Below are 26,244 nucleotides of genomic sequence, written 5' to 3'. Positions count from 1 at the left end.
AAGGAAATCTTTTTGCAAGCTGATAGGCCCTGAGGTACCTTCTCTATTTTCTTAGACAGAACATTCATTATATCATAATACCATAGGGAAATGAGACAGCCCCCCGTATTTTCTGGACCTCCAGCTCTTCCCTCATTCACCCACTCCCCCACAGGTTAGGCTGGCATAATTTTACCCTAGATTAACGAGGACTGCACCCTCCCACGCCGTCAAAACTGGTGGGGGAACGAGCTGGGGAGCGAGCCCTGCCCTCCGCTGCCCTCCGCGGGGCCGAAGAATCGAAGGGCCCGGGCCGCGGGTGGAACAGCCGGTGTCGGCTGAAAGTGGCCATTTTAAGGCCCCGGGACGCGACGTCGCCCCCGGCTCCCTCCGCGCTCGGCGCCCAGCCCGACCTCCCGCCCTCGCACGCGGGCCGGCCGGGCCAGGCGCGAAGGAGCGCACACGCCCGCGGCCGGGGGGCGGCAGGAGGGCCGGGGCGCGGAGCGGCGCGGGCCCCGGGGCGGCGTCCAGGTGCGGCGGCGGGCGCGCAGCCCCACGGGCGGGGAGGAGGTCCCGCTGCGGGACGCGAGCGCGGGCTGCGGGCCCGGGCGGAGCGGGGCGGGGTCGCGGCGGTTACCTATACTGAGCAGCAGCACCGCTATGGGTGAATCCAAAGTAGTTGCCGGTGGCCATTTTGGCATCTTCTCCCAGCCGGCTGGGCACTGTGGCGGCGGCAACGCAGAGGCGGCGGCGGTCGGGGCCATGACAGGAGGCCCGGCAGGAGGAGGGAAGGAGGCGGAGGAGGGGAAGGGAGGAGGGGGGAGGGGGGGGAAGAAGGGGACGCGGACACACGGACAGGGGACAGAGAGAACGCCAGGTCAGACGGGCGCCTTCTGACCGCCCCCCCCCCGCCTCCCGCCGCCCCCCCCCCCCGCACCTCAGCCGCCCGCCGCCCCGCAGCCGCCCCCTGCCCGCCCCGAGCGCGGTGACTTACCATAGGTGAACGAAACTACCGGGCATATGGGAATCATGAGTCCGAGCTGGCGGCAGCGACGGCGGCGTCTGAACTCTTAACTCTCACCCCCCCCCTCCCACCGCCACCTCCTCCTCCTCACCGCCGCGCTCGCTCCCTTCCCCCCCTCCCACCCACCTACGGCGACAACGGCGGAGTGCGGCCGAGCCGGCGCCGTGCGCACGCGCGAGATGTGCGAGGGGCCGCTGGGAGCTGTAGTCCGCACCGCGGCCGCGCCTCCTCCTCCTGCCCGCCGCACAGCGCGCCTGGCGCCGCGGGGGCCGCCGCCGCCACCTAGCGGCGAGGCTGCGCATGCGCGGGATGTGCAACGTCTCCTGGGAACTGTAGTCCTCCATCTTGAGGCCGAGGCGCGGGGTCGTCGTTCGTGGTCCTCCGTTATCCCGTGTTTTGTGCTTGTAATCGCACCGCAGCCGTACCTACAAACTTCTGCGGCGTATATAACCCCGATTTTCTCACTGCTGCACACACTGACACGGCGCAGCACAGTTTGTGGAATTGCAGAATGATTAAGATTGGAAAAGAGCATTAAGATCATCTAGCCCGTTAGTTCCTCTCCCCTCCCCCCCACTAAGCCATGTCCCTCAGAGCCACATCTACGCCTTTCCTGATCACCTCCAGGCATGGTGACACCACCACTTCCCACGGCATCCTGTCCCAGTGCATCACCACTCTTTCTGAGAAGACGTTCTTCCTAATATCCAAGTTGAACCCCTCCTGGTGCAACTTGAGGCCATCACTTCTCATCCTGTCACTGTTACCTGGGAGAAGAGACCAACCTCAACCTCGCCACGGGCTCCTTTCAGGGCATCTCCCCTGAGCCTCCCCTTCTCCAGACTGAACAATCCCAATTCCCCCTGCCTCTCCTCAGACTTGTGCTCCAGATCCTTCTCTGGACACGCTCCAGGGCCTCAACGCCTCTCTTATAATGAGGGGTCCAGAATACAGTACTTGAGGTGTGACCTCATCTGTGTAGTCTTGGTAACTCAAGTAGCAGAAGTCCAGATGGAAGAGACATCACCATCGTTCTTGCCCCATACCAATATTTGTCCCATGCATGTATCAGATGTATCAGTATTAACTGTCTTTCCCACCAATTGTGTTGTCAGCATTCACTTCAGCATGACTCATGTAAGGCCATGCAATCAGAGGGCAGCGCAGCAGAAGCTCTTGACACGATCCAGGACTTGGCCTGACTTGCAGCAAGCAAGTTTCATGTTCATCCAGGCCTCAGTGTGCACCACCACAGCTACACACATGAAGAGCAAGGGAACTGCCATCCAACTTAAGCCATTATCTGACCTGTATCCAAAGTGCCAGAGCAGATGCTGGACAGTATATTGCAAGCCATGCAGTAACTTTCTGGTGACCGAAAGTACATTTCAGTGATTTTGTTCTCTGTTAATAGAAGGCTGCACCTCGAAACTTGTGTTCAGTTTTCGACCCCTTGCTACGAGAAAGGCAATGAGGATCTGGAACACATCTGGAGAAGGGCAATAGGGCTATGAAGGGTCTGGAGCACAAGTCTTGTCAGAAGTGGCTTACATACTTTCATCTCATTTGTGAGCTTTGCACTATGATGTACAATGACAAATGTACTATGATCCATCTTAGGTTTCATAGCTTCTATTGTCCAAGTCATTTGTAAGACTCTAATTCAAATACTCCATCCTTTTTTTTTTTTCTTTTTTTTTTCCCTAAGCCTTCTGTATGTTTTGCATCAAACTAAATCTCATAAAGTACTCTGAATTAATTTGGAAGTGTACATTTCACAAGTATTTGTTTTCCATAAATTGCTCTTATTAAAAAAATCCTTGCTGTTCTTGCAAAACCACAGGTTTCCCTTATCCCAGAATTCATGCAGTCTTCTCAGGCGGTAAGACTTCAACATGCATAACATAGATTTATTTTTTTTTTTTTTAATATAAAACAAATGAGAAGAGGAAAATAATTTCTCATCTGAAGTTTATATTATTGCAGGTAATTATCAAGTATAGCTACTTAAGATGCCATATATTTTTCCCTATTCACTAAATATAATTCACTTACTATTATTACTAGTTTTGCAGGGGAACTAAATAGCACCGTACCTCTTCTTATCCTAATTAGAGTATAATACAAAAAGGAACCTGCATAGGAAAAGGAATGAATTTCCAACTTCTGTTGTGTGCTTTAGGTCAAAGTGCTTTTCTGCAAAGAAAGCAGGTATTAGGTAAATTAATGTAATTACAATTGCTTAAAAAATAAAACTCCTAATCCAGAAACGAAATACAAGTGTACTTCAGGAGAGGTCTCTATACAGCTTTTCACAGAAGAACTTATAGGACATGAACTCTATAACTAGATTCTGAACAGGCTTAGGACACAGAACTGAGATACATCTATATTTACTATATTAAAAATTGTTCATAATTGGACCTCAATTTTGTGTTACAAGGACAAAAAGAAAATTAAAATTTTATTTGTTCCACTGCCTTTCCAGTTTTGTCAGCTACAAACCTTTCAATATAATGAAAAACATTGAGTATACAAGACACATTTAATTAAAACTATAAATGTTTATATGCATGCATAGACATTTGCATGCCATTTAAAACTGTATCACTAAAGTTATATTTTGTGAGTGGAAAGTCCTGCGCTTTTCACCTCCGCCTCCCCCCCCCCACCCCCCCGCAAATGCTGATGAAGTTAATTTGGAATATTTACTCTCTTTCAAATATTCACTTTCAAGAGCTGAGGAACAACACGGCTTGTTTATTCACGATGCAGATTTCCATCATAGGTTTCATAGCTTCTTTTATCCAAGTCATTTGTAAGACTCTAATTCAAATATTCCATCCTTTTTTTTTTTTTTCTAAGCCTTCTGTATGTTTTGTGTCAACTTTCATTTGGCAGCTGGATTCAGTTGCAATTTCACCAGAAGCGTCAGATTTCTTTTCCAGTTAAATTTTGCTCGTTGAATCTTCAGTGCATATAGTGGAACAGAAAAAAAGTTCAAGATTTTCCATATTCTTGAAAAAAAAAAAAAAACTCCAAAAAACAGTGATATTGTGAAACTTTTTCTCCAAGCAGTTTCCTAATAAGAACCTGATGCTTCTTGGTGACTTTGTGAGCCATTACATAACATCTATTTATGTTACTGCTAGCTCACAGGATCAGATTCATAGCCTGTACTTAAAAAACCTCAGTGGATTATAAAACAAGATTGCATCTCTCTATGATGCATATCATATTTGCAGCAAGATGAAACAGTAATAAATTTAGATGAACTCCTTTAGGGCATTCTGAACTCTACCTATTTCTGCATCCTCAGCCAGAAGGAAAATAAATTGAGTGATAAAGTGCAAATCATGTGGCAGAAGAAGAAAGGATAATAAGCTCTCGTAAAACATTAGATATGTGTGTGTGCGTATATATACATACATACATATATATATAATCTATCTATCTGTTTATCTATCTACCTAAAACCAAAAAGGAAAAAAAGTCTATTTCTGTTCCTATTAAGATTACAGAATGAAAATGTACAATAGAACACAAAAGTTCAAATTGGGATTAAATATACACTTACCCTATTTGTCCAAAGTTCAGGGAGTCTAAGAATATCATAGACATAAATAGAAATACGTTGTTTAGAAAAACAAATCTTTGACCTTAATTTTATCTGTATAATAGGAAATCTTCAAAATATGGTTAGAAGAAAGTCTATAATTTAACAACCAGTGTCATGAATCCTACTCTAAGATGCTGCTACCACAGGACTGCTAGACTGCAGTTGAAAGAAAAAGCTCTAAATCTTTTGTACCTTCTCTTAAGGGAAAAAAACAAACAAACAAACAAACAAACAAAAAAAACCCAAAACTAAGAAGACATAGAATATATACTTCTTCTTGTTGTTGGTAGTGTATTGAGGTAAGATTTCTTAGAGGCAGCGTTTCAGTTCACTCAAAACCGAGGCGTTTAGCTGGCTGGTGTGACCACCAGAGGGCAGGACAGATATAGCAGAAGGTAAAAGCTTTTCTCTACAGCGAGTAAGGAACGTGCTAACAAAAGCTGCACTTTCATTTCTTGAAAAGATGATCTGATATTTAGTGTTCTCCTTGTAAAAGCCCAAGATAAAAGGAGTTTTTGATATCGGCATAAGGAGTCCCATTCTCACCCGGAAATTATTTAGGATAGCTACACAGAGGTAAGGCATTCATCATCTTATCGAGTTACTTTTAAAATGGAAATATCTTTTTTAAGCCATGAAGACAAAAAGCAGATGTTTCCACCATTTTTTTTTAAATGATTAAAGTAAAAAAAGTGTTACCTTTTAATGACAGGGTTTAAAAGCTTTACAGTGACAAGATTAACATACGTGGTAGTAAAATAAATGGATTTCTTCAATAATACATGAAATAATACATGAAAGTCATCAGTGTTTACAATACCAATTTCCTACAGAAAGTAAATCTTAACATTGAATCATAGTACAAAGTTGTTAATACACATTGAGCCTCCATGGAAAATGAACTATTTACAGTACACATGCAAAAATAACAAATTGCCTAACAAATCCCTTTACTCTCTCTTTCCTAACATTTAAAAAAACATGTCTGTATTGCAACCTTGCTAACCTTCCACATCCGATGTTCTTTTTATACTATTTAGTACTTAATACCATAAGAGCTGTCCCTCATTTTGCTTCCCCAAAACTTGTTTCTTACCAACTATTATTTGTAACTAGTGAAATAAACAATCAGTTAGTAATTGCTATGAGATCAGAAGTATTACCTTGTATTTTTCAGTATTCCTGTTCAAATCTGCATTCTAAAAATCCTATCTGAAGAAAAAGCTAATGCTTACAACATTCTTTTCAAATGTGTGATATGAGATGAGGCAATCAGACAGTCGCTAGAAGAATTTAAGCCCTTTTAAGGCAGCCACCAAAGGAATGTCTGATGATGGAACAAAGAGATTAAAAACAATAATAATTAAGAGCTCTGAAAGGGAACTGTACTCACTGAGTGGATAGATGACTCACTTTGAAGGCAATAGGAGGAATTTACCTTGGAAAAAATTATGATTCTTCCACTACTTTTCAAAAGTCAGCATCTTTTCTTAATATCTTTTTCCTCCTCCTCCTCCTTCTTCTTCCTTTTTATTTTTATTTTTATTTTATTTTTAATGGAATAAAATACAGAAAGGGTAATTTACTAAAAAGCTCAAATGGCCACTGAACTTAATACCAGAGTAATTCTCAAATAAACTTGTGATTACAGAAGAGCAAAACATGAAATCTCTAGTTGTAACAAACACTCCATTCCCATCACTAACATATTATTTGAAAATTTAGCTGTTTAAAAATAAACTTGGTCCTAGCTTCAGAGGAAATGATAGAGGTGGGAGATGTTAACTTACTGAGGTCCAAATCTTAACTTATTAAGGTCCAGATGAAAAAAATCTGTTCCTGTTAAGTCATTTTGATTTATTTCAATGCTGATGCTGTTGATTAAAAATGCATAAGGAATTGTTAATTTGAATGTGATGCTCCTAAAACCTCTGCATTCTTTGTGTACCAGGTGTTGATTGGATATAAATATACAATGCAGACAAGAATTACAGCCTGAACTGCTATTTATATTCTAATATAAAAATTGGTATAGGCCTTGAGACCATGTCATACTTGGAGAATATATATATATATTTTCACTTAAATATTACATACACAGAGTCCATCTCACGTTGAGTTTCTTTAGTGTTACTATTACGCATTAAAGGATCATCTGTTAATCTTCCAAGATTAAATGGCCTGACAATTTTGATGTTTGCACTGTTTACATGCATGTAACATAACTGCTTCAGTGGTATTTAAACACACATTTTATTTTTGAAAGGTTTGTGTAAAAAACTGCGTATTTTTTCTTTTTATTTTCCAAGATATGAAATAGCATAATGAAACACGGCATTTAAAAGAATTAGTTACAAGAGCATACTTCTAATTTTTTATATTAACTTCTTACTTTTCTGTTAATAAAGTCAAAAGCCATATCGAGAGCCTATATATGCCAATTCACAGTGAAATGCATACCCCATGAATGTTCTCCAGCAACCTCATCCCCAAACCTATTTTTTCCTGAGTATTTAGAAGGACTGCTTAGCATTTGCTGACTTTGGATATTATCCTGGCTGATGAACAGAAGTCTTTGGAATTTAAAAAAACGCAATACTTTTGATTTTAAACATTTTATTAAGAGGAAACTGCTTTTGGAACCACAGAGGATGCTCACCCACAGGCAATCTCTGCAACCACATCGGCTTTACCTGGGAAATACACTTATGCTCTAATAGCACGTCAGGCATGTCTGTAGCCCACAGGCTGCATGTGCCCCAGGACAGGCAGCAATGCATCCCAAAACTTTTAACATAAGCTTATAATAAACTTATAATATTATTGTGTGATTTTTAGCAATATTTTCCAGGAATAGATTGTGTGTAGCTCGACTGTGGGCCGCATTGGTGACAACAGAGCACTGCAGGGAGAAGTGCATGGTGCAGTGCCAGCTCCACGACTCATGCCTACCACAAACACTCGGTCGAATCAAGATTCATGAGTTGCACACTACATGTGCTTGTGCACCTGGTGGGTAAAATGCAGTGACTGCCAACAGTAATATTTCAGCCTACATATATGTGCGTGTGCCTGTGAAGACACATGTTTTTTATGAAAGAGGCTTGCAAGTTTTGTGATTTAATTGTTAATTAAATGTGTATTATACCTACTTTTATTCACTTTTCCTCAGAACTTGAAAATTTGCCAAATTATGTATTTAGCAGCCCCTGCTTTCCTCATGAAAGTAACGTTAACTATTTTGTGATAAAATCTAAAACACAGATGAAAGTAAAATACAAGAAAAAATAAGTACATACTTCAAAATTAGGCGTAATTTCAAAACTTTCTCACCTAACCTTTACTTTACAGTTGGGAAAGGAGCAGCAGATATAAAATTGCTATAAAATAACCAACGAGTGAAACTTCTGAATGCGGTAATGTCTACAAATGGCAAATGAAACACAGGGTGTGCAGCATGGGGATTTTTAACTGTAACTCTTAGAAGGGTAAGAGTAACTGTAACACCTACGGTGTCCTCATCGTGGCACAAAGAAATACAGAGTTACAACCTATTCAAAGAACAGACATTTATTCAAAGAAAAGGCTAATTGTATCACTTCACCAGACTTTTCAGAGCCCCTTCTTATCAGAGAAAAATATCCCTTACTTCTGCATTGCCCCTCATTCATATTGTCAGTTTTTGGTAGTATGTATATTTGTGAACAACTATTTTCAAGGGTGAAGTCCAGGAAGAGTAAAATTTCATGACAAGCTCCTTGAGAGCTCGCTGAGAATGGCAGCCTCTGCCACGGAACCAGCGGTGCATCAGTTCCACAGAAACGAGGTCATATATCCCAAACCCGGTTTTGTTGCCCTCTTTATGTTTTAACTAGAAAAAAATAAAAGTTTTGTCACATCTGTACATGAACTATATTTTATACGTGGCCCAAGAAATCCCTCTTCACTCAGTATGGCCCAGGCAATCCAAGAGGTTGTTCAGCCACGGCACGAGCGCAAGGCTGGCAGAAGCCTTCCTTCCCTATTCTCCTTCTCCTCACTCCCTTCCTCCAAAATTGGTGCTGTTTCGGCTTCTCTGAGAAGCACTTTAGAGCACCGAGCCTCCTCTCGTTTCCAAATCACCGCGCAGCCGCCATCAGCGCGGGGCTGCTGGTGCAGCGGGCTCTGGGGTGAACCTGCCACAGAGGTCGGCGAGCTGCCCGGTCAAGGGTGCTTACAGTCACGTGTCGTTGGATCGATTGATTTCACCGTGTCGTCCTGCACAAGCTAGGGGGACTTCTCATCAGCAGCGTTTCACCCCCGGCCCCGGAGAGACAGCAGAGCGGGCAACGAGAAAAGGGGGGAAAGATAAGGGGGGAAGGCGGAAGCGGCAAAGAGGAAGCGGCGCGTTCCGGAGCGGCCTCAGGTGTTGCCGGGCCTGCGGTCTCGGCATGCAAAGCAGCGGCCGTGCCCCCGCTGCGCTTCCTCCCCCACCCCGAGCTCGAGGAACTGAGAGCGGCTGCTCGCATAGCCGAGGGCCCCGCTCGGGCGCTGGGAGCCATCCATCCCGCGCTCTCCTTTTCTCGCGGCTCCCCCACGAGCGGCGCTTCCCAGCCCGCGCCCCCACCGCCAGCGCGAGGGAAGCGGGAGCGAGCAACAAAGGGCCGCGCGCTGCAAGCACTCCGCCCCGTCACATGGCGCGCGCGGGGGCGGGGGCTCCGCCTGCGTCACTTCCGCTCCTCTCCTGGAACAGCGGGGCTGCGCGCGGAGTAGGACGTGAGTCTCGGGGTTCGCCGGAGCCCCCCGCCGTTTCCTTCTGCCCTCCGTCCTGAGGCCGGCCGCCGGGGCTCGGCATCTCCCGGCCGGCCTCGGGGAGGCGCGGGGAAGGCCGTGCGGTGCGGCCTTCCTCCTTTCCTTGAGTGCCCGCTGTGCCCCGCGGGGGGGGATGCCCCGCTGTGCGGTGGGCCTGGGGCGGGGAGGAGCCGCTGCCATGTTGGGGGGCGAGGAGGATTTGAGGGAGGGAGGGAGAAAATGGCGTCGGGGATCCGCCCGGCTCCGTTTCCCCCGCGCCGGGATCAGGCCCTGCCCGCAGCCGACCCCAGACCCTTTTTTTCCTCCCTTCCTTCCGCCCTCTTTGTTCGGCTTTCCCTGCCTCCCGCCGGCGCTGAGCCCGGCCCCTCGCTCCGCCCTGCCCGCAGGACCCGTGCCGCGCTCCTGGCCCCGCCGGACCCTCGCCCCTCTTTCCCGGGGGGGGGGGGCAGCGGGAGCTGTGGAAAGGAGGGGAGGAAAATGGCGGCTTGGATCCGCCTACGGCTGTTCCCGGCCTGTCTTTCTCTTCTCCCTTGCCTCGTCTTCGCGTGGCCCGTCTCACTCCGCCCTCGCTCCCCCGGTGCTTCGCCGTCTCCTCGCGCTGCCTGCCGGCCTCTCCCCAGCAGATCGTTCTGCTCCCCCTTTCTCCTTTCTGCAGTTTCCTCCCCTGCCTTCCTCCGTGCCGCCGTTCGCGCATCCCAAGGCAGACTGAAAGGCTTGTGGCCCCCGGCCCCCTCTTATCAGCCTCGTTCTGTGCCCCACCTTCACGTCCTTGCTGTGCTTGTCCCCTTCCAGATCCCCTCTGCCTCCGTCCTGCCCTGTGCTTCCCCTTGCCCTGTTTCATTTTCAGTGCTGCAGTTTCCAGCATTGTACTCCAGGCTGTGATGACAGAACTTGCCCCGCTTTTCAACTACATTGAGCTCCTAGCGTTATACTTGTGCTCTGTGATTTCACCACTGACTTAAAAACGATGCTGTTCCTTTTCCTTTGCTGAGACATGCTTCTCTTAGCCTTCCATAGCTTATCTTTGTTTTCTCTGTCATGCTTGTTACTAGGAAAGAACAAATGAGCTATTTATTTATTACAAAGAGTTTCTAGTAGCAGGCAAGATGTTCTTCTGCTATATCTAACCACATGTTTGCATAGTGGAGAGATGCAGAAGTACATCTGGCAGCATGCATTCAAGGAAAGTTGAATGTCCACTTGTCTGGCAAATGAATAGACTCTAGTGACCGATCTGTTAAAGCTGCAGTTGAAATAATTGCATACTGTAGTTCATTGTAACTAATGTGTTTTTTCAGATCTTGTATTACTTGTGGGGGAGCTTAGCTTCTTGTAGGATTATTATATAGCTTTTGCCTGCAAATTCGACTAGCCAAAATGCCTGTGTAAGAATATGGATAATGCTGTGGCGTTTGTAGATTAAATTAATGTAGTGATTAAATTAATGTATTGAGAATTCAAGCTGAGGATAGTCATGTATTCTATTGTATCTCTATTGTATTTTTCCCTTTTTTTTTTTTTTTTTTATAGACCACAATAGAACTAGCAGAAAACTGTCCCTTCCTAAGCTGTTTGAAAAGTGAAACACTGCACTTAAGGCAGTTGCAGCAAGAAAGGGAAAAGCTATAAAAAGGAATTGTGTATGAGATTTTATCCTTTAAAGATGTGCTTTAAAGCTTGTGTGAAAAGGCAGGAAAGTCTTCGGGAGAGTAAACAGTATTAAGGTTGCCTTCTAGATGTAATGTGATTTATTTCTTGTACAGTATTTTCATATTACCTTTCTCATCCTAGAATGCCTAAGTCAAAGGAACTCGTGTCTTCAAGCTCATCCGCCAGTGATTCAGATAGTGAAGTTGACAAAAAGGTGAAAATTATGTGTGGTTCATTATGATTGTATTAACTTTTATGTATCAAAATACATATAATTCCATACCATTTATCAGACACTCGGAAAAAATATTATTAGGGCTTGTGTAGAAAATATACTTTTCGCTTTGCAGTGAACTTTTTTCTTAGGTTGTATTTTGCTTTATTTAGGTTTTTCCATGTGGTATAGCTAGTCTCAATCTTCCTGGAATTCCTTCTTGCTTTGTGGCAAGAGAGAGAAGATTTTGGTATCAGCTGCCCCTTGTGGCAAGAATTCAGCTTAATTTTAAGACTACCCCAACCCTCTTTGTTTTGTCAGGATTACTTGCTAGTTCAAAATGAAAAGCTCCAACTGCCCTGTCATCTCTGCCAGTTGCTTTTCTTATTTATACATATTTTTTTCTGATTCAGATTCTGACTGTTAGTGTTATCTGTTTACTCTGTCTGCTATTTTCTCACTTAAATGCTCAGCCAAGTTGGATGTCTTTCAGTTGATTAATTTTAATGCATTAGCTATTTCTAAATGTGTAAATTGAGTGTTCACAGTTATTTTTAGTAATTATTTAATTCATAGATTCATAGTCATTATTAACAAAACCAGAATACAGTAGAGAATAAATGCTAGGTGTTAATGCAAACTTGTAGTCGGTACTTGGAAAAAACATAGTCTGCTCTACTGAGTCGATTAAAATGTGACTTAGTTGCCCTAAACAAATCAGACATTCTGTCAAATCCTAATAGAGAACATGGACTGGTATGCATTCCTAAGAAGTTAAACTTGAACAGTTTGCTTTGGTGGGTTTTGTTGTCACAACTGCCTACATCTGTTGCAGCCATTCCTCTTTAAAATAAATTATCCACAATGTCATTCTAACAGTTGAGAATAATTTTTGATATCTATATCACTTCTTTGAAATGGAGGATGAAGAGAAGATGAGCTATAGGAGCATGACTACTGTATAAATATTGGTAAAAATAGTAACTTTATAGCAACTGCAAGTAATGTGATGTACAGGTGATATGATCTGAATGTTTTAAAAATGTGTTTAATTTATCTTGCTATGGACAGAGATTGGACTCTGATTAAGAAAAGGAAAAAAATGTTCCCCTGATAGAGGTGTGACTTCCAGATCCTTTCTTCATTATCTCTTATTTTGCCTTTTTTTTTGGAAGTGTAATTAGGTGTTCTGTGTTTTTGTAGCTCTCGCTGGAAAGGAATGTGAAACGACCACCAGATTTTATTTTTTTAATTAAAACTAGTGGACCAACAGCATTGCTGTGCAAAAACAGTAGGCTCTTAAAAATAATAAATGGAAATAGTATAATTTTTTTTAAAGCTGAAGGATTCTGGTAAATTTCATAAAGAGCAGAACTAGGCTCATTTGGAGACTTTAATTTTGAACTTGTATGACACTGGAGTCCTGCCTTCACAAAAGGAAAGTGATAGTGTATGTTGCATGATAGTAGTTTGTGGCCTCTAATGTAAGCTTTTCTATAACTGGTAAGAATGAGTTGTGGTTCATGCATTTGTTTTATTCTTGCTCCAAGGCAAAGAGGAAAAAGCAAGCAGCTCCAGAAAAGCCTGTAAAGAAACAAAAGACGGGTGAAAGTTCAAAAGGTGCCGCTTCTTCTAAGCAAAGCAGCAACAGAGATGAGAATATGTTTCAGGTAAAAATTAATGACCGTTTTTTAAGGCATCCTGTTACATCATATTCAGTATAAATTTTGAGTTGATGTGAATGTCTTGATCATGTGGTGCCTGGTCTCCTGAAGTGTCCTTTGGCGAGGTTACTGTGAATGATGCAGTGCAGGTGAGGTACTCAGAAAAACAATCTTCAGGTCTTAGTAAAATAAAAGAAACTGAGTTGTGGCAATTGATCCAGACTTCATGCATTTTGCCCATGGTAACTCTCTGGGTAGTCATTTTGTCTGCATATACAGCACTTATCATAAATACACTGCAAATATTAAATCAGGACAATCTGTGCATGGGCACTTCTTTTAATCAGAGGTTTTGAAATAAATGTTCTTGGAAAGCAAAATAGGATCTCTTAATTCTGTTTAACTAGGTCAAGGGCAACTTGGTTTCTGTTTTATAAGGCAGTGCCTCAGAGTAAGTTTTGCTTGTTTCTTTGTTTTGTGATGCAGGTTTTTCTCACTAAACATCCAGAAAGATTGCAGTTTTGATATACTTGTTTTAGATGGCGTGAATGTAGATTTTTTTCCTTAGCCTGATTTATTTGTAAGCTTAGAGTGGTAGACTAACTTTTAGGCTCAGCTGGGGCAGTAGCAGTGTGTACTGCAAGCTGTGAAAGAATATATGTATCTTGGAATTAGTAAATGTCTGTGACTAGCTGGATTGATAAAGGCAGGGAATAGAGAAGAAACCTAGGCTCTTACTCTTAAGCTTGTGAAAGAGTCTGGGGAGGATGTTTAATAGAATGGTCCCATTTCGGGATAAGGCAAAATAAATTGCTTTGGGCTATTGCTATGCAAAATAAAATAGCAAAAAAATTGTTCTCCAGACAGAAGACCTGCATAACTGATTATGTAATATGGGTCAGTTATTATTAATTATCAGTCTTTACTTTACTCATGTATAGTTGGAGGGAGGGCTTCAACTGGATACGTGTTAATGCCTGGACTCTTCCATCAGTGTTCTTTGGTATCTACCTACTTTTTAGTTACTTAACAGAAATGTTTTTTAGGTTGCTTATTCTGTTATGAAAGCATTGCAGTGCTACATCAGCTTATGTACCTTAACTGAGATGTGTCTATCTTGGTGTAGAAATAGCATTGTGAGTCTATGGTTACCTCCTCTCTCTCTGCTCTACCCAAGAGAGCATGCTAAAAGCTCTAGTCTTTAAATTTTTAGGTATGATTTTGTTTGTTCTGAAACTGTTAGTAATACAGAAAACTTTCTCCTTTTTAGTTCCTTGTAGCAATAAGGTGATCTCTGATTTGCGGTTGGCACTGCAGTATGACTTAACACCTGACTTGAACTGGTATAAATCAGGATGTGAAGCATTCATAAGATATTCAGTTTTGTGACATCCATGTTTTGTGTGGGAGTGCAACAAATGATGTGAAATATAGAGACTTAAGGTTCTAAATGTTTAGGCTGTATTCTGGAAGAATTGCAGCTTCCTTTTTAGTGTAGAGCTCATTATGATATCATTTTTTGCAAGATCTATGCTTCAGTTTTTTTATTTAAAATGAATGTTAATACTCGAAACTCATAAAGAGTAGAATTATTATAAGTAGTAGGAAATTGTTTCATTATGAACATTCATTTATTTATTTACTTATTTATGTGTCTTGGCCTTTTTAGACTTTAAAGGTAGCTATGTGTACTTTGGAATTCGGTGAAGGGATTTGGGCACAATTGAGATGCGGAAAATTAACTCACTCCTTGCGTGATTTGTTACCAGCAGTCCTAAGGACAAGCATTATTCGTGTGGAAAGTTTAGTGTTCTTGCATTAGATTTCTATCTGTGGCTTCAGCTCATATAAGGTCTGCATCACGTGCTCTGGGTAGTTTGACAAATCCTTTCTTCTACTCATGCCTAATTTGGGTAAGGTTTGTTAATGCTGTCAGGACACATTATTTAGTAACTGTTCAGAATGGAGCCAGGACGTTTCACAAAATTTGTTATTTCTTTTTGTTGGAAAAGACACCCCCACTCCCTCCTTTCTGAGAGTTAAGTTGTACATGTTTTTTGACTTGTCAGAAATATGTTTGTCAGTTTTACAATGCAATGTCTTCACCTATCATAATATCCTAAAAATAGATAAATACATGTCTGCAGTGATCTGGAAGGGTGTTCGTGAGATAATGTTGCGTGAGTATCAGTTTCAGAATTAGTGTTCTAAACCAATTTGGTGTGTTGCAGAGCTCAGCTGTTTACAGGACTCTGCATTCTAGGAGTTCATACTATCTTTCTGTGCTCCTCAGACTGTAGAAGGAAGGCTGCTTTTTTTTGCAGTTTCTACTTCAGTGTGTGTGTGTTCAGAAGAAACTGGCAATTGGAATGAAAATGTGGATTAAGCTGAAACTCATACAGGAAGTCAGTTGCATAGCTGCAAAAGGAACCTAGATGCAGTTCAGTGTATTGTATTCTAAGAAATGAAAACTTGGAAATAGTATTTTCTGATGTACTTAATTTAGTAGAGAGGTATGTTTAAAGAGCTGTGGTATTTTATAAAAAGCATATGGACTTGTGCATGAAAGTTGAACATCATAAACTACTCTGCTATAAATCATATTCTTTTGGAACACTACTGTGATTACAGTGATAACAAAGTGCTTTGAGCCCAGGGAAATTATTCCAGTACTATGAGCTGCTGCATTAAAAAGTTATTTAAAGTCAGTATAAAAAGTCAGAAATGACTTAATGCCAGAACGAAAGGGATTTGAACTTAAAAAAAAAAAAAAAAAAAAAAAAAACAGAAAAAAGAAAAAAAATCAATTTGCTTGGGTAAATCTATATTTTGGTGAATTCTATTAACTTTAGTTGCTAATAAGAGCTACTTCAGAAACTAGTGTTAAAACTTTTTGCAGTGACAACTGTTTTGTATAAAGTTCAGCTTAATGGTCTAAATTTAATGCGAACATTCAGATGATATGTGGATAGAAGCATTAAATGTAACTTAATTTCAGCATTTTCTGAAATGGTCTAGTGATTGGCGACCCTGCCTATGGCAGGAGGGTTGAAATTAGATGATCATAACGGTCCTTTTCAACCCAGGCCATTCTATGATTCTGTGATCTTCATATCGGACTATTTCCAGTTAACTTACACTTACTGGCTATGTGATATTAGCTTTGTTTTTCTTCTCCCCTCACCTTATTGTAGTTGAATTAATATAGGTACTTTCAATTTTAATATTCATATTCTCAGCCTTTCTACTGTATTTGTCTAATGTGCTGTGTTTTTATCAGATTTTATTTCTTAGAACAAATTTGGGATTATGTGGTAATGCACTAATAGTTAATTGATAGATACTCCGGAGTACTGCTGCTTTAATTATAAACTTGAAACTGGTGATGTATTACAGTGAAAAACTATGAAATGTTTTTTATGCAAGCTATTTGTAATATTCTTTGCCAACAGTGCTGACAGACTTGGCCAATCTTACAGGCTATACCAAGTTAAGTCTCAAAGAACTCAGCTCATCTGACATCATACCTTATTTTTGTCTGCTGTATTTGTAGTGCTGTGGAAGTATTTAATAAATCACTTGCAAAATAATATAAACTGAAATTTATTGTTCACTTTGAAGAAAAACACGTTTTAGGCTTACAGTGTCTGAGAATGCTTTAAAATTAATTTTGGAATTAATTCAACATGGTCTGCATAAGAAGTGGCCTTAACTGAACTTAAAGCATACTTGTTTATATCTATTTTGTGAAGTAACGGCTTATGACTTGGGTGATTGTTGATTTGAGAATTCGTGTTTTCTGGTCAGACTCAATGCTAGTAAGACGTACGTGATCCTCTGTTAAATTGTCAGTGGAGGATGCACATTAGTTTTATTAGAAAGTAATCAAGCACAGAATCACCAGAGTTGGATAAGACCTCCAAGATCATCCAGTCCAATTGTCCACCAATCACCAGTATTTATCCACTAAATTGTGTCCCTTAGTGCAACATTTAAATGTTTCTTGAACACCACTAGGGACGATGACAGCACCACCACCCTGGACAGCCCATTCCAGTGCTTCACCACTCTTATGGATAAGTTCTTCCTAACATGCAACATGAACCTCCCATAGTGCAACTTGAGGCCGTTCCCTCAAATCCCATTGCTAGTTACACAGGAGAAGAAGCTGACCCCCACCCCACCACAACCTCTTTCAGGGAGTTCCAGAGAGCAGTAAGGTCTCCCTGAGCCTGCTCTTCTCCAGGCTGAACAATCCCAGCTCCCTTACCTGATCCTCTTAAGGCCTGTGCTCCAGACCCCTCACCAGCTTCGTTACCCTTCTCTGAACACTCTTCAGGGTCTCAACGTCTTTATTGTAGTGAGGAGCTTAAAATTGCATGCAGTACTCAAGGTGTGGCCTCTCCAAAGCTGAGGGTCACTTCCTTGCTCCTCCTGTCAGCACTATTTCTGATAGAATGCAAGATGCCATTGCCCTTCTTGGCCAAATTGCTAGCTCATGTTCAGCCATGTGTTGACCAACATTCCCAGGTCTGTTTCTTCCACACAGTCTTCAAACTTTTCTGTCCCAAGCTTGTAGGGTCACCTGAGGTAGTTGTGGCCAAAGTGCAGAACCCAGCTCTTGGTCTTGTTAAACTTCACATTGGCCTGGCCCAGCAATCCAGATCAAATATTCTATTTTAAATTCGTTTATTTAGAAATAAGTTTTTTCTTCATAAACTCTATCCAGGAGATGCATATGAAATGCTAGCCATTTCTTAAACTAATTGTCTTTGTGTGTTTTGATTATCCAATTTCTGATTTTCAAATTCCCGTTGTAGTTTGATTTGGTGTGAACAAATATTTCCTTTAAACGTGGGAAAACCTTTAGAAAGCCTAAATATATAATGCGATCCAAAGTGTGATGCAATTTGCTGTTGTTCTTCCTGTTGTTGCCCACCCTCTAAAAAGAAAAAAATTAAAGAAATGTTCAGAAATGATGAAATTCCAAAAGCATCACTTTAACAAAACCAGTTTCATGCTGTGATATGTGTTGGTAAACTTTCAAAGTTTTTTTAATGTTTTTCGCTCACTGTTGCAATTAAGTATACCAAGAGGAATGTGGAGCGAGCATGGGGCAGTTAGTGTCTTCCTTTCATTTTCATCTGTTTTGCTGTGTTTATTAAAAAACAACAACAACAACAACAAAAAGACAACTGAATAACACTAAGCCCTGTCTAGAAATTGTACTCAACTGGTGTGTATATCTAATTTGTTTTTTTTGTTTTTTGTCAATAGGGATAGTACTAAAATTTATATTTTAGAGTAGAGCTCTCTCTTCCTTTGTGTTTGCAACTGCTGTTAACAAAGGTGTTTATGTTAGAAACAAACAAAAAAAAATCAGAAAAAGCCAAATACTTTTGTAAGAATGCCACTTGCTAAGGATATAGGCTTTTTACTTCAGGAGAGTGAGATTTGACAAAAAAAAAAAGTGTTGAATGCTCAACTAATTTTAAGTCCTTCATCCATTTATACTGTCATTATCTATTAGCCTACTGACTACTCTGGATTAAGCTCTTGATCTGGTTGTTTCTCTGGTATCTAAAATAAGCTGCAGTGGGTCATGTCCCACATCTGAGTAATACTGTTTGGAAAAGTGAATACTGTAATATGTAAAATACATAAAATGTCTTATATGTGTTTTAACAGATTGGCAAAATGAGGTATGTCAGTGTTCGTGACTTTAAAGGGAAAGTTTTAATTGATATTAGAGAATATTGGATGGATCAAGAAGGTGAAATGAAGCCTGGCAGAAAAGGTACTGTTCTGCTTCATATTGTTCTATATTAAAACACTGCTTATAATTTACTGGAAAATTTTGTGTCAGATTTATATAGTTTGTTACTGCATTATATTCTAGGGTAATATTTTTATTTAAAAAAAATGGTTAGCTTTACCTGTAGACAAAAGCAACAAAAGCAGAGTTAGCCTGAGTCCATTTTTCTAAGTGGATCTTGCACAATTTATGGGAATACAGTGCCAGGGAGAAGTGAATTTATTGTAGCAACCATACTGTTTTTTTCTCCCCTGTTCCTTAAATCAATTTCTTACCTTTCTTCCAATAGGATTTTTATTTCTAAATTGACTGGAAAGATTTAATTTTATTTGGAATAAGAAATTAAATTCTTTAAAACAATTATGCTTTTCAATTTTTATTTAATTTCAGATTAAAATATCAGAAACATTTCATATAACATTTTCTGTGTCTGTCTAACCTGCAGCACAGCACATAAGCTTTAAGTCTTTAGTTGCCACTGCCCTATCAGATTTTTATAGCATCCTTTTAATGGACCATTTTCAGAACTTTTGCTATCTGTGAGATAAAGGTGGGTTGACCATTGCAGTAGTAGTGCTTTTCTTAATGTCTTGTAGCTTCTTTAGAAACATATTGTTTTTCATATTGTACCAATGAAACAGGTAAGTGTGAATTGTTCTGTTCTGAAGATTCAAGTAATTTAATCTAGAATCAGTATAAGGTTTATTGTATTTTCCTGATGTGTCCAGGAGCAACACAGTGAACAAACACTTGGAAAGCTTGAGAATTGTTTTCAACGTATCTTAAATAACCACTGTAGGTTTATGTGAACGGGTTGTACAAGGAGGTCTTTGTTGAATGTGTTACTACAACTTAGCAAAAATGATTACTCCAAGCTTGAAGGGCTAAACAAAAAAACTTTTTGAGCTAAAAGTGAAAAGAGCATCAGCTGAAAGCTTGAGTGGGGAAATCACAGTGATTCTTAAAGGGCAGGCAAATTCACAAAAATTATGTGATATAGTTGAAAATGTTTGTAGGGATGTCAAACAAGTCTGGATTTAATTAGGATAAAATTATTAATCAGATATAGCATCTGAGTCTAATATTCTAGTGGTACACTTGAAGGCTGCTTACGTAGCTATCCTAAAAAGGATACAATAGTAAATTTGTAATAAAATAGAAGAAAGAAATCTTATTGTTAGAAATTTATGTCAGACTTGTTTTAGACAGCAGGTTTGAAATACATGTCTGCGTACAGTCCTTATGATATGTTGTTTTGGGCCAATTTGATGGTATTTTTTAATAATGCCTGGCCAAGTTTTCAGAACCTTTACCCTAAGGACTGTTGGGACAACTGCTTAAAGCAGAGCCATGCAGATGATTTTCTGCTTAAAATAATTTTGATTTTATGATAGAACTCTGGTGGTAATAGGCAAGAAAGAGGGAAAATAATAAAAAATAATAATTAAAAAAAAAAAAAAGGTGATGCTCCCCAGAGATGGAACTCATAGTTTCACTTGTTTTCAGGTTCTTTATGTACAGTGAGAAGGCAATGAATTGAGTAGTAGAGATGGGGTACATATTAGAAGAGCCTCACTGCAGAGAGTGAGGTAGGCCTGTGAGTCTCTACTTGCTTAGTGTTGGCATAGAGATTGTAGGGAAAGAGTGAGGAGAGTAAAGCACAATGGAAATGTGATCTGTAACTCGAACAAATAAATGTTCAGAACTGAGGAGATGGGTTGAGGGGAACTAATCATTAGTTGAATGTCATAAGCATTTATAGTGATCTTAAATTAAACAACAAGAACAACCAGGCAGCTAAGCAAGAACCGTTCTATGTTGATTTGTGAGTGCTAGGATTCATTCTTCACAGTGCATTAAGAAAAAAGGAGAAAAAATTACCAACCAGAATCATGTTACATCGTAAATACATGAAGTTCCATCCACAGAGGTTGGCCTTTAGCAGCAAACAGAAATACAGTTGGCTTCCTATATCTCATGCAGGGCTTTTGTGCTGTCTCCTGTCAGAGCCAGAGCTCTGTTTCTCTCTGTTTCCCGTGTTTACGAAACATGTGTGAATGAATTTATGTTGTTGCCTTTGTTATGTTGTTTTCTTTGTAAGGTAGACTTGTCTAGAGGTAGGCAATTTCTAAACTGAGGTATTCCAAGTGAATGGTTTAACCATGGATTTAAGTCTGTTACTAAATTTGATGTATCTCAAGCATTAATAGTTGTGATGTGGACTTTGTGTATGAAATCAGTCTGGATTGTAAGTATACAAGGTACTGAACTACTGTTTTCTTTTTTTGTACTAAATATTTGTTTTTAATGCATTTCAGGTATTTCTTTAAATCCAGAGCAGTGGAACCAGCTGAAGGAACAGATTTCTGATATTGATGACGCAGTAAGAAAATTGTAAAGACAGAGCCATATAGGAATCTTTATCACGTTAGTTGTTTCAAGCAGTCTTTTTACATTGGCTTTTGTTTTCTAAAATATTGTTTTCCAAGCTATTGTATATTTGGATTGCGAAACAATTTGTAAAATGAATAATTTTTTTATGTGCATTAAACATGTATTCTGAGTGAGGCTAATTGTGTATACTTTACTAAAAGGAAATGTGTTGCTTTCACCTCATGGTGTAAAATAAACAAGTCAAGTAATATGTAAAGCTGTTTGTGTTTGTTTGTGGCCTTTTGTTTAAAGATGTCTGCTGACAAGGCCACCAACTAGTTGTAGGCATTTTAAATTTAGTTAATAGTTACTGATTTTGCTTTCTAAGGGGATTTTAAAAATGTCTGTTTAAATTTTTTGTTTTGTTTCATATCCTTTGCTGTTTCCCTCAGCTTTCAGCTTTAAAACTTGATACAAACAGTGAATACCTGGTAAAACACATTTTTGTAGATAATTTTAAATACTGTATTTGCTAATTTACCCTATTTATTCAGATGTAAACAGTCCTGAGTATGTAGACTTTCTTGCATATCTGCATGAAGTGTTATGCTAAACAGTAACACTGGAACACCATCCACCATCATCTGTTCTAGTTTTTGTATAGCTTGCTTGACTTAGGAAATACAATTAGACTTTATTCAAGGTCTCTAGATCTTAGAATGCGATGCATAAACTTTTACAGTAATAGACATACCTCAGAGTAAGACAGTATTTAAAAATCTCCAGACTTGGTTATTAGTTTAGGTACCCTTTTCAAACTTTGCATTCAATTTATTCTTGAACGCATACTGATTACTTATTCTATAGAAAACAAGATTTAATATGTCTTTGTAGGGCTTCTGTTTGTTTGAGAGTATTGTGTAAACAACACTGATTAAACTAGGCTGTAACACGGGTTAAACAGTCACGCAGCCAAAACGCCAGGTTATTGTGCCCTTGCCCTGTTCTCACTGCCTGACCAAATCATTTGACTTGGCTTGCCTTGAGCAGCTTACATGTGCACAACTTTTATCTTTTTAGAGAAGGTGCTTGCAGTGAAGCACTGGTACATAGTGAATCCATGACTCTAGCAGACTTCAGTCATTCACCAGTGTACTATTCTGATAAGAGAAGCTTCAATCCGGTGGGGATTCTATTAGACTAGGTATGGCCTCAAATTAAGGAAATCTTTGTAGGTGTTGTGGCTATAGAATGAAAAAGGGAGAATATGGTGTTTGTGTAAAACTTGAAGAGATAATGGGTGCTCCAGTAGAGAAATTAACATTGAAGAATCAAAGCTGACATAGGAAAAACTACAGTAAAGAAGAACCTTTCCATTAGCAGAAATGGAAAAGAGTTCATTTTTTGACTTACTTCAGTTAACAGAAAGAAGATGAACCAACTTCATGAGAATTGACATTTCAAGAATATATAATGAATGTACAATTTTTTTGTTTCACCCGTGATATTTCCATTTGATGGTAAACTTAAGAGTGTTTTTAAATTTTATATAGGTAAACAGGATTTGCTACTTAATTCTGGAGTAACTTAATGCAATTGTTTATACTGAAGACATGCATGGACATCCTGTTCTGCTAAATGCCATATGCAGATTGTTCTTGTGCTGCAGAGTTTATAATTCAATACACATGGTTTATGAAGGGTGAGAGAAAGTGAGTTAATGATATTAAATATGTATTATTTAATTTAAATATTATGTAAGGTACTTCATTCTGCTTTATAACTTACTGAAATATGAATTTAAGAACTACAGTGAGGTTGAATAAAAGGTGAAGAAATGTCTTATTGTAGCTGCATCGTTTTTGGGCACAACTTTCTTCAACTGCTGATGACATGCAGGGACATCTGGACCAAATAAAATAAAAATGAAATACCTGTTAACATCAGTGTGAGAAAAAAATTGCTTTAGGTCTCTGAGAAGTTCTAGGTCTTTTTTTTTTTTTTTTTTTTTTTAAATTTGCAGTATGTATTTGCAGGTTTTTTTTTCCTTTAAATACAAAGTTTTGTGACCAGATTGTATCTTTTAGCCTCAAAATTTTCATGTGGCTACCTTGACATGCATGATTATCACAATGGAAGGAACATTGTCTTCAGTTAGATTACTGTGGTAATAAGTAATTGGATGGCAGTTGCATATCAGAGTATGAGATAATTATGTTCAGGGAGGTGAAGAATTAAATTTATTCATTTGGAGAGAGTAAGTGAAAAAGTTTTGGTATTGTGATTAGTTCTCTTGTGGAAACTCCTGATGGAAATGTTCAAATAAATTATTCCTAGTTCTTACAAGACAACACTCTTACTGTATTTGTGGGGATATCTACCAGAGCTGCTTAGCCCATTTTACAAGATAAAATTTGAGGCACTTTGATTTTACTTGGCTTGAGTATTGAAAAATAGCTTTCCAATCTGCCAGTTATATTTCTGCCTGTAATATGGATTAAAATATATATATTTTACTTGAGCTGGTGTTAACATCTGCATGAATGTCCTACCAAAAAGGGTAGCTAAATTAAACTGTCAGTTTCTCAGATGAATTGTGAGGAAATTCTTTCCACCTCAAATGACTGATGGCTAATTAGTCGACTTGTATTTTAAACATTCAGTGTTATTTTGAAATTAATAGTTGGTTGTGATTTGTCGTGTGTTGTCTTCAGCTGTACTACTTCTTACTTAAGAACTCCAACTTTTGGGTACAGATTATTTTCTTGCAGATGAAATAGAACTTAGGGTACAAGTAGAAGAAAATTGTGCATGTATGAAAAGGCTAATATGAGGTAAAAATAAACACTACTCCCTTTCCCACTGAAGTTGTGGAAGAAAGATATGTTTGTTATGTGATACTGATGCAGGGCATATTAGCAACATGTTTTATGAACTTAATTACAATGGCTCAGAGGAGGAAAAATACATCAGTTAGACCAGCTAAAGTACCATGCATTTGCTAAATCAAAATGTCATGTATGATGTTGCTCTTATGTAGAAATATTCATATTGAAATTAAAGAAATGCAGCATAAGTTTGATATTTCTGTTACAGGAAATGCCCCAGTTATGTAATTTTTATGTGATCTGTTGGAAAAAAAAATTGGGAACTGTAATTCTGGTAACTTAAATGTCATATTGTTAACCATGTAGAATGTTTTATGTTTTGTTCTGGTAGTCTCTACTGCAGAGAGACCACTGGAAATATGAGTCCTCCAATTGTAATTTTAATGTTCAAATAAAAAAGTTGAATGGCAAATGTGTAATAAGAATTTGAACACCTGGAAATAAATGAAGACTTCTGTTGAAATAGTGTTATTTCTAATAGAAATTTAACTGCACTATTTTTTTCTTGTTGTTGAAATTGCTGATTGTTTCTTGCAACTATTGTGATTTGGGAATTAGAATACTTAATTTTGTATTTGGTCTGTGTTTGTGGGAGGGAGTTTGATTGTGTAGCCGAGAAGGATAGAAGTTTTTCCTTTTTGATTAGAACAATTATCTTGTAAATATGGAAGCAGCAGATAGGAACACATTTTCAAACCCTGAGCAGAAGGGCTTGGAAAGTCACTTTTGTTAAGAAATTGGGCAATTGTCTTTCCAGTGGAGTTTTTTTATCTGACAATAAATGTCACTGTAGATTAGGTAGAAAACAGCTATTCACCCGCTGTTCTAAATCACTAATTAGATCAGTGTAGGCTTCTTTAGGAAAGATGTAACTTCATGCACTCCTTGTGACGGGATTGTCTGCTTCTGTGATTGAACCAAACATTTCTTAAAGTAATTCTGATTAGTTCAGCATTTCATGGCCACGGAGGTAGTAAAGGGTGTAGTTCGTAGGGAAGAAACACCATTTGGAATTGGTAGAGGGTTATTCTGCCTGTTACCCATTACTGTCTTCTCCTTATTGATAGGATCCATCTTTGATCGTAGCTCTGGTGACTGTATGCAAAATTGAGTCAGCTGACGTGTCCCAAAGGAGACTTTCTTCATTCTATCTTATGCTTTTCCCTGCAGGCAGATATTAACAACTAGAAAAAATGCTATGGGGAGACAGGTCCTGAGTAAAAATGAATTATTACCTGGATATTGGCTTGTTGCCAATACAAGGGCATTTGTAATTGCAAATAATTAATGGAAGGCAAATGCAGTTGCTTTTGTAGCCTGAAAGACATTCTTAAAATGCCACGTGGGAAAAAAAAAAAAAAAAGTGTAAAGACCTTCTTATCCCTTAGGTAGAGATGCATGCCTACACTCTCATTCTTTTTTTTTTTTTTTTCTTTTTTCTTCCCCATTTAATCCATGGTTTTGTCTGCGATTTATTTATTTGTTTGTTTGCTTGAGTTTTGTCAGTGTATGTTGCGTAGTCCTCTGAGGTGGAGGAGAACTATTCCTCCTGATGTATTCCGGCACTCTCTGCAACTGCTAGAGGGAAAATGCTCGGGTGTTTTTTTTCTTATTTTGACACATCTATGACATCACTGCTCCATGGTAAAATGCATTTTACCTACAAGAAGAAATTGCAGGAAGCTGTAGAAAATGTGATTCGTCTGTTGAGAAGTTTTGGGAATAACTTTTTAGGACAGAATTTTGTAGATAAGTTACTTAGCTATGAATTCGTTCGTGGCACTTTAACGTTGTGTCACTGCTCTGCAGGAAACAAATGATTTTTTTTTTTCTTCCAGTGATCTCTACAGTTCTGCAGTTCATTTATATTATCGTTGAACATGCTCTGGTTACAGCTTTTGAAAACAGACTTGTTAAATTCAGGCTTGGGTGCATTTCTAGTAGTTTATGTCAGGTTCAGATTCGTAGGTTATTATCTTAATGAAGACCGTTTGCCGTGCAGTCTGAGCACCTGCTGAAAAGAGGTGCAAGTATCTGTCAGAACCGAAAAGTTACCATCTTGATTTGCCTTACAAAAAGGAGAGGCGATTATGCAGCTAAAACGTGCTGAAACACGGCTGGGTGTTTTGAGCAGTGTTTTACTTCAGATCAGTATTGCCTCTGTGCTATGAGCAGTCTGCTTTGTTAATGAAGCACTGATTTTATTTTTTTTTAATGAGTTTTTGAT

The 26,244-nt window shown here is 39.5% G+C and overlaps 2 protein-coding genes across 5 annotated transcripts in view; one reads left to right on the top strand and one right to left on the bottom strand.

The window, feature by feature from the left end:
• ZFR (zinc finger RNA binding protein) overlaps positions 1-1,121 on the bottom strand; it is a 38,488-nt gene extending 37,367 nt beyond the window's left edge. For all 3 annotated transcript variants that reach the window (XM_031610655.2, XM_031610656.2, XM_031610657.2), the window contains exons 1-2: positions 974-1,121; positions 617-701 (exon numbers count right to left, since the gene is read on the bottom strand). In XM_031610655.2, coding sequence (XP_031466515.1) covers positions 617-701; positions 974-1,010 — 122 coding nt within the window. In that variant the 5' untranslated portion in view covers positions 1,011-1,121. The remainder of the gene's footprint in view (positions 1-616; positions 702-973) is intronic.
• Positions 1,122-9,063: 7,942 nt separating this feature from the next.
• SUB1 (SUB1 regulator of transcription) lies at positions 9,064-24,468 on the top strand. 2 transcript variants are annotated; one of them, XM_031610652.2, is made up of 5 exons: positions 9,064-9,377; positions 11,205-11,277; positions 12,828-12,947; positions 18,630-18,738; positions 21,075-24,468. In XM_031610652.2, the coding sequence occupies exons 2-5, from the start codon at positions 11,206-11,208 to the stop codon at positions 21,152-21,154; spliced, it is 381 nt and encodes a 126-aa protein (XP_031466512.1). In that variant the 5' UTR covers positions 9,064-9,377; position 11,205; the 3' UTR covers positions 21,155-24,468. The 2 variants fall into 2 exon arrangements, with proteins under 2 accessions (XP_031466512.1, XP_089987440.1); XM_090131314.1 differs by lacking the exon at positions 9,064-9,377 and adding an exon at positions 9,390-9,496.
• Positions 24,469-26,244: the final 1,776 nt, after the last annotated feature.

The sequence above is a fragment of the Phasianus colchicus genome, chromosome Z, assembly GCF_987193195.1.
Source record: "Phasianus colchicus chromosome Z, bPhaCol1.hap1.1, whole genome shotgun sequence".
Lineage (NCBI taxonomy): Eukaryota > Metazoa > Chordata > Aves > Galliformes > Phasianidae > Phasianus > Phasianus colchicus.
The sequence above is the reverse complement of the archived record's forward strand: the minus strand, read 5'-3'. Positions and strand labels throughout refer to the sequence as shown.